Source organism: Rhizoctonia solani, chromosome 16 (assembly GCF_016906535.1).
Source record: "Rhizoctonia solani chromosome 16, complete sequence".
NCBI classification, from domain to species: Eukaryota; Fungi; Basidiomycota; class Agaricomycetes; order Cantharellales; family Ceratobasidiaceae; genus Rhizoctonia; species Rhizoctonia solani.
Genome location: NC_057385.1, coordinates 3,213,689 through 3,228,889, shown reverse-complemented (window position 1 = coordinate 3,228,889; position 15,201 = coordinate 3,213,689). Strand labels below are relative to the sequence as shown.

The following is a 15,201-nucleotide window of genomic DNA, read 5'->3' as shown; positions in this document are numbered from 1 at the left end:
AGCAGCAGAATGTACGATTTAGAGACGATTAGTAGTACAGTGGTGTCCCTCAGCTTGCAGCCTACTGATTGCCAGATATATTGTCCGTACATGCACCGATTGCTTCTGGGGGCCCCGGAACAGACTCCGGCACCTCACGCGCACATTTTCCGGTAGATCCGAAGTTGATTAGTGGAGTGGCTGCTGAGAAATCCTGCAATCAGTAGGCTGCAAGCTGAGGGACACGACTGTAATATGCTGACCTAAAATCACGTAAATCCGGCTAGTTCAGCTGGAGAAGTGCATAAGCCACATACAATGTACATGTACTTAATAGCATTATGCTTAGAATACAGCTACTAATAGACTAAGTAATACTAGAACTTGAAGAACTTACCAATCTCTTATTCGAGTCAATACACCCGGCACCTCTTGTCGTTGCCGACTCACTGGCTTCAGCGTTGAGAGGTGTAAGAGTTATATCACGTGACCTTTAGTTCCCCCCTCTGTCTTCCAACTCGTGTCTTCCGCTACCCGTTTCGTTCTTCTCATATTTTCCCTCCCATGGTCTACGGGGATATGCCCCGACCGCGGTTTTCCCGTTGTGTGCATGTAGCGGTACATAAATGTGTTTAAAAAAGAGTATATCACGTGACCTAATGACGGAGGAAAAAGAGCCAAGAAAACCTGTATTCATCACGATTTCAGATAGGGAGTATACCACACATCATTTAGGTCCGCAACAACTTCATTAGGATCATTTGCGAGATAGGCAGTAACGGAATGACCTTGGGCTACTGCTTGGCATTTGCCCCTGTAGCTAAAATTCCATATAAGTACACAGTAGCTGATAGTAGATCAAATAACACACCAACTGGGAATTCTAGTGCATCATGCAAATGTTGTGCTTGTGTACGGAAATTATTCAGCCTACTGAGATTAATGTGCTTTCTGTGAGTACTACTTTGATACATGTGCCAACACAGGGTTGACCTACCGCGGTTGACCACCAGTTAAGCCTGGGTTGTAAATAGGTAGAATTGGGGACTCAATAACTGAGCAAGATAGAATAGCCATAGAACAGGCTGAATAGCTGATATGTAGTAGACCTTGATGGTGTATTGCCTGGCTGTTATAGAACAGGTTTAAGCAAAGAACACCTCTGAGTAAGGACTTAAATACTGGAGGACTTGGATCTATGTTAGTTTGTCTTGGGCCATTTTATGCAGCTGCCACTGCAATTATCACAATGAGCTGGAAGTGGAGAACTATGTTCCCATTGAACATAGGCTATCAGCAGAAAAGGGAAGTTAGCGCGGTACAGTTGACTTCCACTTGATGCACCACCACTTGATGCACCACTCTTGGCTTTTGACCCTGAGCAATTCTTATGCCATAAGGAGCGGTTTCCATGTAGCACAGCCATACAAGATAAGCATACGTGGTTCAATTGCGCGTGTGGAAATTATTTAATGTATAACTATAATTCTCTTACAAATTTCATTGTATCCAATACTACTCACTCAGTAGCTTGACTATTGTTTCAATCATATGACTATTGTTGTGCACTACTAATTGAGCTTTATGTGTTACGTGTCTCTTCTACTCCTCCTGTTAAGAGTCGTGTAAGTACAGGAGTAAGAAAGAATTACTATATACAAAATGTATATGGGAATAACTAAGAACTAGTATTAAGAATCAGAAATATGCACAGAAAATATGCACAATATAGGCTAGGTTATCAGGAATAACAACTCCTAACAAATAGTCTAGCAACTATGAAGTGCAGGTGGTTGGTTATGTATAGTACCTTAGACTAATGTTACTTAAACCTAAGTGACTAAGGGTATGTATACTTAAGGTCTCTAGGATGGTACCTTAAGTAAGAGGGTTACCTGACTAATGTACAGGATTTATAGGATTTGCCTAATAAGTATAGGACTTATATATGCTTAAGTAAGACTTAAGACTTATGGGGTTTACCTAAAATATATCTAGGATTTATGAGATATTGTAGATAAAGCTATCTACAATATAAGGGGTATGGTGGATTGAAACACTATCACTCAATCACAACAATCCTTACAGTATTGTCGCACTATACTCAATGTTGAACTCAACAACTGTGACAGTCAAGGGGCACAGGGTCGCAGTAAGTACACTAATAGGTTACCCTGTGTCTGTTGGGACTGGCCTATGGTCTTAGTGCGCCAAATAACCTCCTATGCTATTTACAGTGAGTCAATCACTAAAGTAAATGCGCAGATAAGCTGTTAAAGGCTTGTGTGTATATGTCAATATATAAGAGTGGATAAATGAATGCATTAGAAGCGTCTTCACAGGGTCCTTTTATACCCTGAGAAGGCGCACAAACAAGTATATACATGATTGATACCAAGAGGGGGTACAGGAGGTACAGGCGGCAACTGAAACACTTGAGGGAGCCAATACTTTGGTACATAGTAAACAAACAACAGATCCTAATATTTGCCCCAAGGCAATGTTTGCCCCAAGGCATTATTTACCTGTGTGGGTCCTTAGATGTCCCAAGGCTAAGTGTTTCATCCTTGGAGTAAACAGTCCCAAAGGTAGGATACCTCTGCATTGGGTACTTACAGTAAATGGGGCATAACTCAGCCAAATGTTGTCCGTTTTGGGAGTTTGACCCAGCGTTCTGGAGCGCACAAACATGCGCACCTAAGCGCAAGCGATTCGGCAGTGTGGGATGCCCGGGTGATGGAGAAAAGGCGCATTTAGTGCGTCGGCGCTTAAGGGCTGATTAAGCGCCGGAGCACTTGTCTATGCGACAGGGGGGACCCTGAATATTTCTGTGTGTAGCCACAAGATAGAATCTTGAATTATAAATACTACAAACAAGAGAAATATTACTTGTTACTGTTTATCTACTCAGCTGAATTTATATATATTTAAATGAGTGAGAAAACAGCATATATGCAAAAGGCATCGCATATTAAGGGTATTCCTGAGCTTTGTAGGTTTTGTAAAGGTCACTATTGGATAGAGGGACCTTGAAAACCTTAGTTTGCATCTTTATCTCATTTATTTACTGTGAGATTACTAGTGTAATTAATAAAATAAGTACAGATTAAAGAAGAAATGTCATATCCATAACACCTCCTGCTGTGTATAAACCCATCTATGCGTTGCATTGGAATCAAGCAGTTTACTCTATAGCCTTACTAGCACACTTGTTTTGCACTTTGCATCATATTTTCACCCTTTTTTGTCCAAAGTTGTGAGTTGTTATATGCATATATTCATCTGAAATTTAATCAGGCTTGCAGATATCTTTCCTGAAACATGCCAGCAGATTGCCACGTCCTACGCCAGAGCCTCACCTTCCAGCAGCAGCTTCAAGTTGCCGCTTTCTATCGCAAGAACAAGGAAACTCTCCCAATGGGCAAGATTGTCTATTCCCTTTGTAATCAGGGCTTCTCAACAATTTGCCGCCAGACCATTCTCCGTCATGTATCTAACAAAGACACCACTTGCCAGTACATTTGCAAAGATATTTGCAATAGTACCTTGAGCCAATATCAATCTGGTGTCTTGCCTGCACTTGAGCTCAAGCTCTATGAGTGGATTTGTGAAAAAGAGCGTGACAGACTTTGACTTAACGGCTATTTGATTTGCAAGAAGGGCCAGCGGCTTGCTTGTGATATGGATATTGACCCAGCCCTTGTACACAGCTTCTCTGATGGGTGGCTCACTCGATTCAAGCATAGATTCAGGATCAAGCAGTACACCTTCCATGGTGAGGCTGCATCGGCACCAATTGCAGAGCTCAAGAATCACAAATGCACAATCCAAGAGGTGCTTTCTCAATACCCTGAGGACAGCGTCTTCAATGTTGATGAGACAGCGCACCTACCTTCACAGAGTCCCAAGTCTGGCCTTGCTTCTCAAGCCTTACCTGGGGTCAAGGCAGACAAGACACGGCTAACATATGTACTTGGGACTAGTGCTACATGTCCTAGACGTCTATAAGGACGTCGAGGAGGTGGGCGCTTGCGGCCGGGAGTGACTAAGTAAAGAACCGCGTAAGGCGGTGGGCAAGCTACTACGACGACAACCAACTATACTACGGTGTCAAGACCTGTAAGGGTGATGACAAGCTAACTAAGTACAGTGCAGAAGTCGCTTAAGGCGACGTGGGACTAGTGAACTAAGTAGTTACTGGACCTAAGGTCCTCGTACAATGATGAGATGCGACAAGAGGTAATCGACCTGGGTGTTACCATGGTTGGTTGGCCTCCTTATATATTCTACAAGCTAGCTAATTACAAATACATATTATCCAATACCGTATCAAATAGGAACCCCGCTCCGCAGTCGGCCTTACTCATGCATACGTGTCACTGACATGTCATGATGATGTCATAGGTGGAGGTGGCTACGTGTGCTGAGTAAGCGCGAAGGGGGACGTGGCTCGGCGCTTAGCGTATGATATAAGCGCCGAGGTCACGTGATCGAAAATGTTGTCCGTTTGCCTTTGTTTAAAATTGAGAAAATGGGAATAAATTCCCTGGTATCAGTTGTGTCTACGACACTGCCCCCCCTCTAAGGGCCTTGGCAGCGCCAAGGGCCTTCTTCTTCATCTCTTTCTCAAAATTCTTTAGGATTTTTTCGGCATTCTTGAGGTTTTCCCTTGGTTCCCAAGTGTTCTTCTGATCCATAGCCCTTCCATTTCACCCTAAAGAACCATTTCCCGTCCCTTTCTTCCATGTCCGTGATCCCTTCGACCTCGTATTCTTCCTCCCCATCCACGGTGATTGGTGGAGGGCGGTTTTCAAAAACGCGTTTGTCATCCCTCTTAACTTTTGACAGGAGTCCCACATAGAATACGTTGTGGATGCGCATGGTTGGAGGTAGTTCGAGTTGGTAGGCGCGGTCGGAGATTTTTTTGGTAACCTTGAACAGCCCTAAGCGTTGTTCCGTTAGCTTCGGGCTCAGGGTCTTGAGGTTTACATTTTTTGCGTCCAGCCAGGCCTCTTCCCCTAATTTGAACTCTATTGGGCTACCTTCTTCTCCGGCGGTCATTCTTGCCTTTGATTGTCGGAGGGCAGATTCAACCTCCTTCCACTGTTTTTCCATGGTTTGGGCTAAGTCATTGGCTTCTGGTACATCCGTGGGTATGTTAGAAGGTGTCAGGGAAGGCTCCCATCCATACAGGGCTTTGAACGGTGTTTTCCCCGTGCTACTGTGGACCGCGTTGTTATAGGCAAATTCAGCCATTGGTAGCCATCTGGTCCAGTCTTGTTGGTTGACTCCTGAGTATGCTCTGAGGAAATGTTCGATGGATGGGTTGACTCGTTCCGTCTGTCCGTCGCTTTGGGGGTGATACGCTGAGGAGAAGTGAGGGTCTATACCCAGACGTTTGTACAGTGCCTTTAGGAACTTGTTGTTGAACACCTTCCCCCTATCCAAGACCGTTTTTTTGGGCATGCCATGCCGTTTCCATACGTGTTCCAGGAATAATTCCGCTAGTTCTGGGGCTTTCAGTTTCTTAGAGCATTTGACAAATATCCCGTACTTGGTGAAGCTATCAATGATGACCAAGATTGAATCGTGATTTCCGTCTTTTGGTAAGTCAACGATCATGTCGTAAGAAACGTGCTGCCAGGGTCTGGTTGGGAGTTCTAGAGGCTGAGGTGGAATGGACGCATACTTGGGCTTCCTAATTTGTTGACATGTTTCACAGGAGTCCACGTGCCAATAAGTGTCCGCACGGATGCCAGGCCAGTAGTAGTTACGCAAGACCAATTCCAGGGTTCGTTGTCTACCAGGATGTCCAGCTAAGGGACTGTTGTGGAATATTTGTAGCAAGTCCGTCCTTAGGGTGCCTACATCTGGTACTACAATTTGTCCTTGGTAGAATAATAACCCGGCTTCCATTTTGTAGTCCTTAAATGCTTGTTTGATGGAAGGTGGTGCCTTTGACTCGTTCTGGAGGAATTGCAGTATTTCCTCCAGGGATTTGTCTTGGTCCAAGGCACCCTCAATCTGGCATTGGAGTTCCTTTTTGGGAGTTACTAGGGCTACGTTGGCAAATACAGGGTCAGGGAGCATAGTCTGGGCGGCGGGTGGAATGTTGGCATGATCTGCACGTTGTGAGAGGGCATCGGGTTTCCCTGACTGTTTTCCTGGGCAATAAACAATTTGGAAGTTATACCCTGCTAGCAGTAGGTGCCATCTAGCGTGGCGGCGGTTGAATGTCCGGGACTCCTTCCAGTACTCCAGGTTGCGGTGATTGGTGAATACGGTAACAGGGTGAGCGGTCCCTTCCAGGAAAATGCGCCAGTACTTGAAGGAGCGTATGATGGCTAACAGTTCCTTGTCGTGGGTGTCATAGTTCTGTTCGGCACCTTTGAATGACTCGGATAGAAAGCCTAGGGGATGGAGGCGTCCGTCTTCCTGTCGTTGGCTGAGTATGGATCCCAGGGCAGCCCCTGAGGCGTCTGTCTCTAGGAAATAGGGTTTGGTGGGATCCGCATGGCGAAGAACGGGGGCATTGGTAATTGCGTCTTTTATCCCTTGGAAAGCTTCCTGTTCCTTGGTTCCCCATTTCCAAATTGTGTCCTTCTTAACCAGATTGTGCAGTGGGCGGGCCATGTGGCTAAAATTGGCTACAAACCGGCGTAGGAAATTGGCGAACCCAAGGAAGGATTGGACTTCCTTAACCTTGGAGGGAGTGGGCCATTCTTGGACCGCCTGGATTTTGAGCTTATCCAAGCTGAATCCCTTATCCGAGACAATGATTCCTAGGTATTCCACCGAGGTAACGTGGAACGTGCATTTGGATGCCTTACAGAACAGTTGGTTTTCCATGAGACGCCGTAAGACTTTGTGAACGTGCTGGTGTGTGTGGCGTCGTCCTTGGAATAAATTAGGATGTCATCAAGGTAGATGATGACACAAACGTCCAGGAGGTCTTTGAACAATTTGTTCATGAAGTGCTGAAAGGCAGCAGGAGCGTTTGTCAACCCAAATGTCATGACCAGGGACTCGTAGAGGCCGTACTTGGTGCGGAAGGCGGTCTTCCATTTGTCACCTTCTTTGACTCGGACATTGTTGTAACCCCATCTTAGGTCTAGTTTGGTAAAGACCTTGGCGCCACGGAGCTGGGCCATAAGGTCATCTGGGCGGGGTAACGGGTATACATTCTTTTTTGTCCGGTTGTTAAGGCGACGATAGTCAACGACCAAGCGGCGGGAGCCGTCCTTCTTTGGAACAAACATGACGGGGGAACTAATTGAAGATTTGCTAGGGCAGATTTTCCCTGCTTTCAACTCATCCCTGAGCCAATCTTTTAGTGTGGCAGACTCGGCATCTGTCATACTGTAGAGGGGAGAATTGAGGGGGCCTTCTTTGGTAAGTTCAATGCCAATGTGTAATGCCTATGGGGAGGAAGCTTGTTGAATTCTTCTTCTCCAAATACCTTGGCATATTGGTGGTATTTGGAGGGTACTCCTTCGAGGGGGTTTTGATCAGCTTCTTCCTCTTCGGCAATGGCCACATATTCCGGCGGTGTGTGGGAAGGATAGGGTGCGCGTGTTCCAATCAATTTCTGGGTTATGACGTCTAACCACTTTAAACCTAGGATGGCCGCATGACTGCCAGTATTACAGATGAGGAAGGTCTCCGTCATCTTTTTGCCATCGTAAGTGAAAGTGAGTACTGCCTTCTTCCAGATTTTTCCTGCCTGGGGGCCCCATTGAGCATAGTTACGGTACGGGTGAGGGTAGGTCTATTAGGGGTAGCGTAATGCCTTGGCAGTGCGTGGGTGGAGAAATGATGATGTGGCGCCTGAGTCTATCAGGACTTCTATATGTTCCGCTCGTTCTCTGGTTTGATGGAAATTGTGAACAAGGGGGAGATTCTATTGTGACTATTCGATATATTACAAATTTCCAGAGCAACACCAGAGTCCTTGGGGTCCTTGCGCGCGGCAGCAGGTACCCTTACTCTTTTCCCAATTGGTACTTGGAGTCTTTGCCAATTTTGGCGGTTTCCTTGGCCTTCCCCTTTTCCTCAATAGGGGTGGCCTTCCAGCCCGTGCGGCATTCCGCAAACTTGTGGCCCATTTTGCCGCACTTGATGCAGGCGCCAGCGGCGCGGCGGCGATTCCGTTCTTCTTCCGACACAAAGTTTGGGTCGTCGGAGAGCTTCTTAGAACCGGTGCTTGACTGGCCGGTACTCGTCCCCCTTGCGGGGTTGGATGGTCTGCTAGACTTACTATCCTTTGGCGGATGGCTAGCACGCTCCTCACGGAGGGCGTTATCAATGACAAGTGCTGCATTTTGCAGCTCTAAAAGGGTGCGGGGGCGATGCTTGCGGGTTGCGATTTGACGGCTGACCTCCCAGTGGAGGCCTTGGGCAAACTGGCCTCGAAGGGCCGCGTTGTTCCAGTCCAGCTCCATTGCTAAGGTCCTGAACTTTGTAATGTAGTCCGCACATGTGCCGGACTGGGTGAGGGTGGTGATTTTTCCGCTCGGCGGCCCTTGTGGCATCAGGGTCGCCAAACGCTGCCAAAAACCCATTTTGAACCCTTCAACCGTTTGGATGATTGCCCGGTGGACCCGAGCTGGTCAAGGTGAGGGTGGGCCCATGCTCCCGCGGAATCCTTCATGTTCATCAGAAGGAAGGATAGGACTTCTTGGTCCGTGGGAAACATGCGTGAGTTCAGCCGGGTCCAGGCCAGCATCCTTGTAAGCCACTGCTTGGCTTTGCTCCCGATCTTGCCTGTATAGGCGTCTGGGTGGTCTACTTTGACCGGGGCGGGATAGGCGGCAACTGGAGCCGGGAAAGGAGGGGCAGGTGCTCCGATGGGGGATTGGAGACGCGGAGATGGAGGGGGAGATGGGACTCGCGGGGGTGCTGCTCTCTTCGGGGTTGGTTGTGCAAAGGCAGGGAGGCCTCGTGGCTGTTCTGGCCAGAAGGAGGGCCCACTAACCGTTCCAGTAGGTTCAGTTTTTGGTACGGGACGTGGCGTTTCTTCCACGGCTTTTGGCTGGGGACCTTCAGGGTACGAGGGCCTTGGAGCTGGAGGCTTCAAAGCCCATCCTTGACAACATCGACGGTTTGGGAAATTTTCGACGTTGGTCCTTGTTTCGATCCCTGCTTCCTTGATCTCAGCAATTTCTCGCTCGAGGCGTTCAACTTGGCCGAGTAGGCCGAGGAGGATCGGGTGACTCGTTCAAGGGAGACCTTGCCTATTCGACAGAGGAGGTTGGCGGAAGCTGGGGTTCCAGGTGTCCCGAATTGAAGGGGATTGGGCTCGAGAGGCTGTCCGGGAACGGGTTGCCATGGTAGATTGGGGGTATGAGCGGCCAGCGTGGGAAAGGCCCGCAAGAGGAGCGTGTGGGAGTCCGGGAGAGAATGGTGGGAGATGGGGGGACAGTAGGTGTGCCTTTGTCAGGACTTATGAGCGCTTTATTGCGTAGTACGCTAAGAGCCTGCGTCAAACGACCTAGCGTTGAACAGTAAGTGTAACTAATCACTGCCGTGGACGGGCGTGATGTAGTACCTAGTCTCTGCAAGCGGGTGTATCTGCTGTCTGGCTCCGCTGGCAAAGGGTGCGGCGACCGTGTGGTATGCGGGGGATAGGAATATCCTGCCTTATAGCAATTTCCTACTACATGGGGGTGGGGGAGTTTTGATTATTATCCCGCAAGGTAGCCCCGATCACGTGATTTCGGTTGTGCTAGTACAGGTATTCTTCTCCGGGGTTGAGTCTTAGTGGTGGGTGTACAGAACGGTTTGCAACCAACGTAAGGTCGATTACCTAGTGTCCTAGACGTCTATAAGGACGTTGAGGAGGTGGGCGCTTGCGGCCGGGAGTGACTAAGTAAAGAACCGCGTAAGGCGGTGGGCAAGCTACCTACGACAACAACCAACTATACTACGGTGTCAAGACCTGTAAGGGTGATGACAAGCTAACTCAGTACAGTGCAGAAGTCGCTTAAGGCGACGTGGGACTAGTGAACTAAGTAGTTACTGGACCTAAGGTCCTTGTACAATGATGAGATGCGACAAGAGGTAATCGACCTGGGTGTTACCATGGTTGGTTGGCCTCCTTATATATTCTACAAGCTAGCTAATTACAAATACATATTATCCAATACCGTATCAAATAGGAACCCCGCTCCGCAGTTGGCCTTACTCATGCATACGTGTCACTGACGTGTCATGATGATGTCATAGGTGGAGGTGGCTACGTGTGCTGAGTAAGCGCGAAGGGGACGTGGCTCGGCGCTTAGCGTATGATATAAGCGCCGAGGTCACGTGATCGAAAATGTTGTCCGTTTGCCTTTTTAAAATTGAGAAAATGGGAATAAATTCCCTGGTATCAGTTGTGTCTACGACACTACAGGGGAGAAACTTCTGCCCTTTACTATTGGGTTTGCCTCCCGTCCTTGCTGCTTTACAAATGGTCCTCCATCCAATTATGGCTTTGATTATGCCTCCAATAAGAAGGCATGGATGACGGCCAAGCTTTGGCAAGCGTAAGTAATTTTCTTAGTAACTTTTGTTGAGTTTTATTTAAACATTTACGCGTAGATATCTTGAACGTCTTAATGCGCAAATGGAATCCCAAGGTTGCCGGATCCTTTTGCTTTGTGATAACGCCAGCTCTCACAAACATGATCCAGCGCGCACTCCCAACATTGAAGTTTACTACCTGCCTCCAAACCTTACGTCTTGGATCCAGCCTATGGACGCGGGTATTATCCGCAACTTCAAGTCTAACTATCGCTGGCTCCACACCAAGTTTGTCCTTGATTGTGAGGCAGCTGGTATGTTGAATCCTTACAAGGTTCATCAGCTGGACGCAATGTGTTTGTCACAGCAAGCATGGGACAAAGTCTCCGCATCAAGCATCCGGAATTGCTGGCAACACACTGGTATTCTTCCCAAGCTCTGGGAAGTCGAGCGCCAGTTGTCTAATGTTTCTCTTTAATATTTGTTTTAATTCCACTATGCTTGTCTTACTTTAGCATGTAGCAACGCACTTGTTTACCGTCTACTTGATGTACCAAGCTTTCATTAAATATATCTTATCTTATCTTACAGTAGCGCCAGAAGCCGACTTCATGACCAAGATGCTTACTAACCTAAAAGCCATCAAAACACCTGAATTCCATAAGGCCCATCATGGTGCATCAAGTGGAAGTTGACTGTATAACCTGGACGACCAATCGAAACGGAAGTCCTAAGATTCTTTGGACGAATCTAATAACCAAGTGTGGTTCTGACGGCTTAAGGGTAGCGTTGCGGCCGAGACAAATTTGGCGGGGTCGATTTTGCATCACCTCGAAAATTGGGGCTTCGTGAGGTTAAGGATTCGTCTCGTCATCGCTCTCAAAAACTGCCCATGGCTCTCCCTAAAGTAGCTGACATCGACTGGAACGCGCGTCTGTGCATTTGTAACCCCTGCAAAAGAGCTGGACTGATTCAATACACCGCTTGGCATGGGTTCCTCTATCCTACTTATTTGGATCTTCGACGGCGCACTTCCCAAGCCGGTTAAAAGGGGAAGATCATGTAAAAGCAAATAACCAACAGCTAAATTACATAACACAGCCATGTAAGTATTGGCCCATTCCAGTCTACAATAGCCGAACCCAAGTATAGATGTATGTCACCGTTAGATTCTCATTGGCCACGAGAGCGCACACATATCTTCCCCACACCCGATAAGCCGCTGTGAGTATGTTACCGATATCTGTTTATGGTTGCATGGCATCAGACTCTCCGAACGCATTGAAGCTATAGAAAACTCGAGAGCTATATAGATTACTTCGTGATACGGACCAGTCACAAGACAAATCCACCGAGAGACAAGCAAGAACCGGAAACATATACGCCCATCACCAATACGTTACATTTTAAATCGTGTGCTTGGAAAAGAAAATATATCATATCATCGTTCTATAACACCCCCCCCCCCTTCTCTAGTGCGAGCGGAACCACCCCTTGAGCGAATTCTTGAGTGACTGAACTACTCCTTGGACTTGGGCGGGAATAGCAAGGGCGGTCGGGTGCGATAGCTCGACGGGCTCTCCAACTACCTTTTGACTATTCAATGTTTAGTATGGTGGCAGAATGCAGCGACGGATTTGACTTACTCCCACTCGAGTTTCCCATTAACATACAACTCGACCTATTAATATAAATTAACAATAAAGTTGCCCCGTCAAGCCTGATCACGTACCTTGAGAGTAGGAGCGTTCGAGTCCGTCGAGTCCACCTCGATTGTGGTCCTAGGACATATGGTTAGAACTATGGATAGGCAAAAGGGCTGCCGGGGCTCACCATTTATGATTACCACTGGGGTGGTACTTGACCAAAACTTCCTCTTCAACCTCTTCCGCGACTTCCTCAATGTGCTCCTCTCCAGTTTCGGTAGTAATAATGTTCTGTCTGACCAAGGTAATATTACGGGCATTCTTGGGGCTGAGTGTATGAGCCCATGGAACGTAGACTATTGGACAACGTCAATATATTGGAACGAAATAAGAAAGTTAAAGGCTTACATTGGTTCAAAGGACTTGTCGAGTATTCCCGTACAAGGTGCTTCCCCCTCGGGAACTCAACTGCAGCAAACTCGTGGCGATCTCCACTAAGCACGACTACATTCGGCACACTGCTCAACAATGATAGGACCGTGTCACGCTCGTGCATGTACCCTGCCCACAAGTCCACGTGTCCATCATAGCCTGCCCACATGGCTGTCAAAGGCACGGACGACACGACAAACTTCCACGTAGCAGTCTGGTTCACATCAGCGATCCAAGAGTGGAGTGCAGCCAGTTGAGCCTCTCCAAGCATGGTTCGGGAGGTTTCGTCTACGGCTTCAGCGATGGGGTTGCTGGATACGGGCGAGTTCGGTTCGCCGAAATAAGCTGCAAACGGATTCCTGCCCTCTGCGACGGCTTGAATCAGAGGAGTGAATAGATTCATTGGGAAGGGATAAGGCTTCTGAGTAGGAGGGGGAGATCGGTATCGCCGAGTATCCATAACAAAGAACGCAGTGTCGCCATGTCGGAAGTCATAGTAATAGACACCTTTCGTTTTCGCGTCAGGATTGGCCTGTCCATTATAAATTTCGTATGCTTGAGAAGCATTTAGATAAGGAGAACTAGAGTCGTTTCCATTGGCGCCAAAGTTGTTCTATAAACGTACTTAGACTTGATGTTGGTGTGGAGAAAATCGGCACTCACAATGAATTCGTGATCGTCGTAGATATTATACGTAGCTATGCAGATATTAGTTAAAATACTCAAATAGACTTTCCAAACTTACGCAGGCGTTCATAGATCCTCCTGAAGCTCTTGCTGGCGTACACGCGACGATACAGGCGGCGATAAGCTTGGATCGTATCCCCAAAGTAGTAAGGCACGTCCGCATAGATAAAGTCACCCATCATCATGAGGAACTCGACCATCGGTGCGGGCTTGGAGGGAGTCTCAGGTAGCACCTCAGTCGAGACCAGTGGAACTTGCTCGCTATCTAGGGGCGAAGGAGTAGCATCAACGACAGTGTATGTCGGTATGGCGGATTCAGGCGCTTCCTCATCTGTTGGCTCAGGGCTTTCTTCTGCAGCAGGTGCTGCTACCGGCTCTTCCTGGACCTCGGAAGGCGTCTCTTTGGCTTGGAGTTGAGCCGGCCAGATATGGTCCGCGAGCAGGTCAAAACCTCTAATATGAGTGCTTTCGGCGAATACGCTATAGGGGAAATTTGGAATCTAGAATATGTTAATTAGACCAGTTTTTGTATTTTAATATTGAAAAAATTACATACCACACAACTTGTTGAAACGAAACGGAAGTGGCTTCCACCGGCCAAACGAGAGTCGGGAGTGGTACGGAATGACAGCTGGTTTCCGGCGGATGACCATAGTTCTCCGTCAAGATCCACCAATCGGTCTGGAACAAAAAAATCAGAGATAATGTCAACTTGATGGAATGGGAAGACCTTACACTCATACTCGGTGCTAGCTTGCAAGCCAGTTAATTTCACCATGCCCACCCAGTCGCGAGATTCGGACATCTCTACAATTGGTCCATCGGTCCAAACGCTCTCCAAGGTCCCTGAAGCCAACCCGGCGTTCCTCCATTGAACGCGTAGGGATGTGGTACGGGGAGTAGGAGCAGGTGTGAGCAATTCTTCGACAATCTCCGGAAGCGTGATTTCAGGTAAAATGCCATCAACAGCGTCATGAATGGCTTCAATGATGCTTGGTGTCGGTATAGGGGCATCGGTGGTAGTAGTAGTGGTAGTAGCAGCCGTAGTGGATGGCTCTGGTGGCCCAGGGTATCGAACTACAATCTTGGCGCTTGTGCTGTCAACAGCGCCAACCCGAGCAAACTGGAGATCATTGGCTGGTTGGAAGTGGGGCTGAAAGGTTGAAATTAGAACAGTCATTTCGGATTGAATTAGTGTATTTACCTTGCTAACGTAGTCCATTGCCATAAGGAAGAGGATCGAATTTGCCGCAAGGGAGATACGACGAAGCATGCGGGATGAAGATGGCAGAGTGAGGAGCATTGTAGTACCGGGAGCATTGTCCGTGTCTCGCTATAGAGACAATTAATTCAAGATAGCAGATAGATCCAATATGACTTACATATTTTGCGATTGCGGGTGTGTCGTCGACATGTCCGTTTCCACTGCCGTTTGCCTGCTTTTCCTTGGCTGCCTCCAGCTTAGCCCTGTCGAGCGCTGGGACTTGGCGGCCTCCTAGCCAATAAGCCAGAGTGTAGATACCATAGAAAAGTACGATGATTGGAGGAGCAACTCGACCAGGGATCTTTGATAGTGGTCAGCAACACAGGACCAGTGCTCAAGTTGAGGGGACTTACAATTCGGAAGAAGACATAGCAGGCTCCTCTGAACAATATGGAGAATATCGAGGCCACCCTCGAGTAAGGCGGCACCGACGTAGTCATTATGAACGCTGCCGGTGTGTCAGGGGGGTTTCGCAAATTTCTCTGAAATGCACCTACAACTCGGAGGCGGACGACAACCACGAGATTCGAATGACCTCCTCCATGACGATATCGCTTATCTAATCGCCTCGTGCTCTGATTGGCTGGCATAGCTGTCATAACAAAGGGCACCATTTCAATTACGGATAAATGACGCCGCTGTTACTACAAACTCTTCGTGACGTCGTGTTAAATTAAGAGAATGGTCAGT

The 15,201-nt window shown here is 47.8% G+C and overlaps 4 protein-coding genes across 4 annotated transcripts; 2 read left to right on the top strand and 2 right to left on the bottom strand.

Annotated features, from left to right (window-relative positions):
* Positions 1-3,300: 3,300 nt before the first annotated feature.
* RhiXN_02301 (tigger transposable element-derived protein) lies at positions 3,301-3,987 on the top strand (the record flags this gene model as incomplete). The annotated part of the gene is made up of 2 exons (XM_043322120.1): positions 3,301-3,578; positions 3,726-3,987. 2 exons carry the CDS (start codon positions 3,301-3,303, stop codon positions 3,985-3,987), a joined length of 540 nt encoding a protein of 179 aa, XP_043187943.1.
* A 618-nt stretch (positions 3,988-4,605) lies between these two features.
* Positions 4,606-9,307, bottom strand: RhiXN_02300 (Retrotransposable element Tf2 protein; the record flags this gene model as incomplete). The annotated part of the gene is made up of 6 exons (XM_043322119.1): positions 4,606-6,855; positions 6,921-7,397; positions 7,439-7,613; positions 7,966-8,500; positions 8,548-9,159; positions 9,208-9,307. 6 exons carry the CDS (start codon positions 9,305-9,307, stop codon positions 4,606-4,608), a joined length of 4,149 nt encoding a protein of 1,382 aa, XP_043187942.1.
* Positions 9,308-10,294: 987 nt separating this feature from the next.
* RhiXN_02299 (tigger transposable element-derived protein 6) lies at positions 10,295-10,960 on the top strand (the record flags this gene model as incomplete). The annotated part of the gene is made up of 3 exons (XM_043322118.1): positions 10,295-10,299; positions 10,353-10,505; positions 10,561-10,960. 3 exons carry the CDS (start codon positions 10,295-10,297, stop codon positions 10,958-10,960), a joined length of 558 nt encoding a protein of 185 aa, XP_043187941.1.
* A 994-nt stretch (positions 10,961-11,954) lies between these two features.
* RhiXN_02298 (uncharacterized protein) lies at positions 11,955-14,951 on the bottom strand (the record flags this gene model as incomplete). Its single annotated transcript, XM_043322117.1, has 12 exons — positions 11,955-12,078; positions 12,129-12,163; positions 12,215-12,263; positions 12,316-12,484; positions 12,537-13,173; positions 13,224-13,258; positions 13,306-13,747; positions 13,804-13,928; positions 13,983-14,400; positions 14,452-14,580; positions 14,630-14,812; positions 14,865-14,951. The coding sequence occupies 12 exons, from the start codon at positions 14,949-14,951 to the stop codon at positions 11,955-11,957; spliced, it is 2,433 nt and encodes an 810-aa protein (XP_043187940.1).
* Between the last annotated feature and the right edge of the window lie 250 nt (positions 14,952-15,201).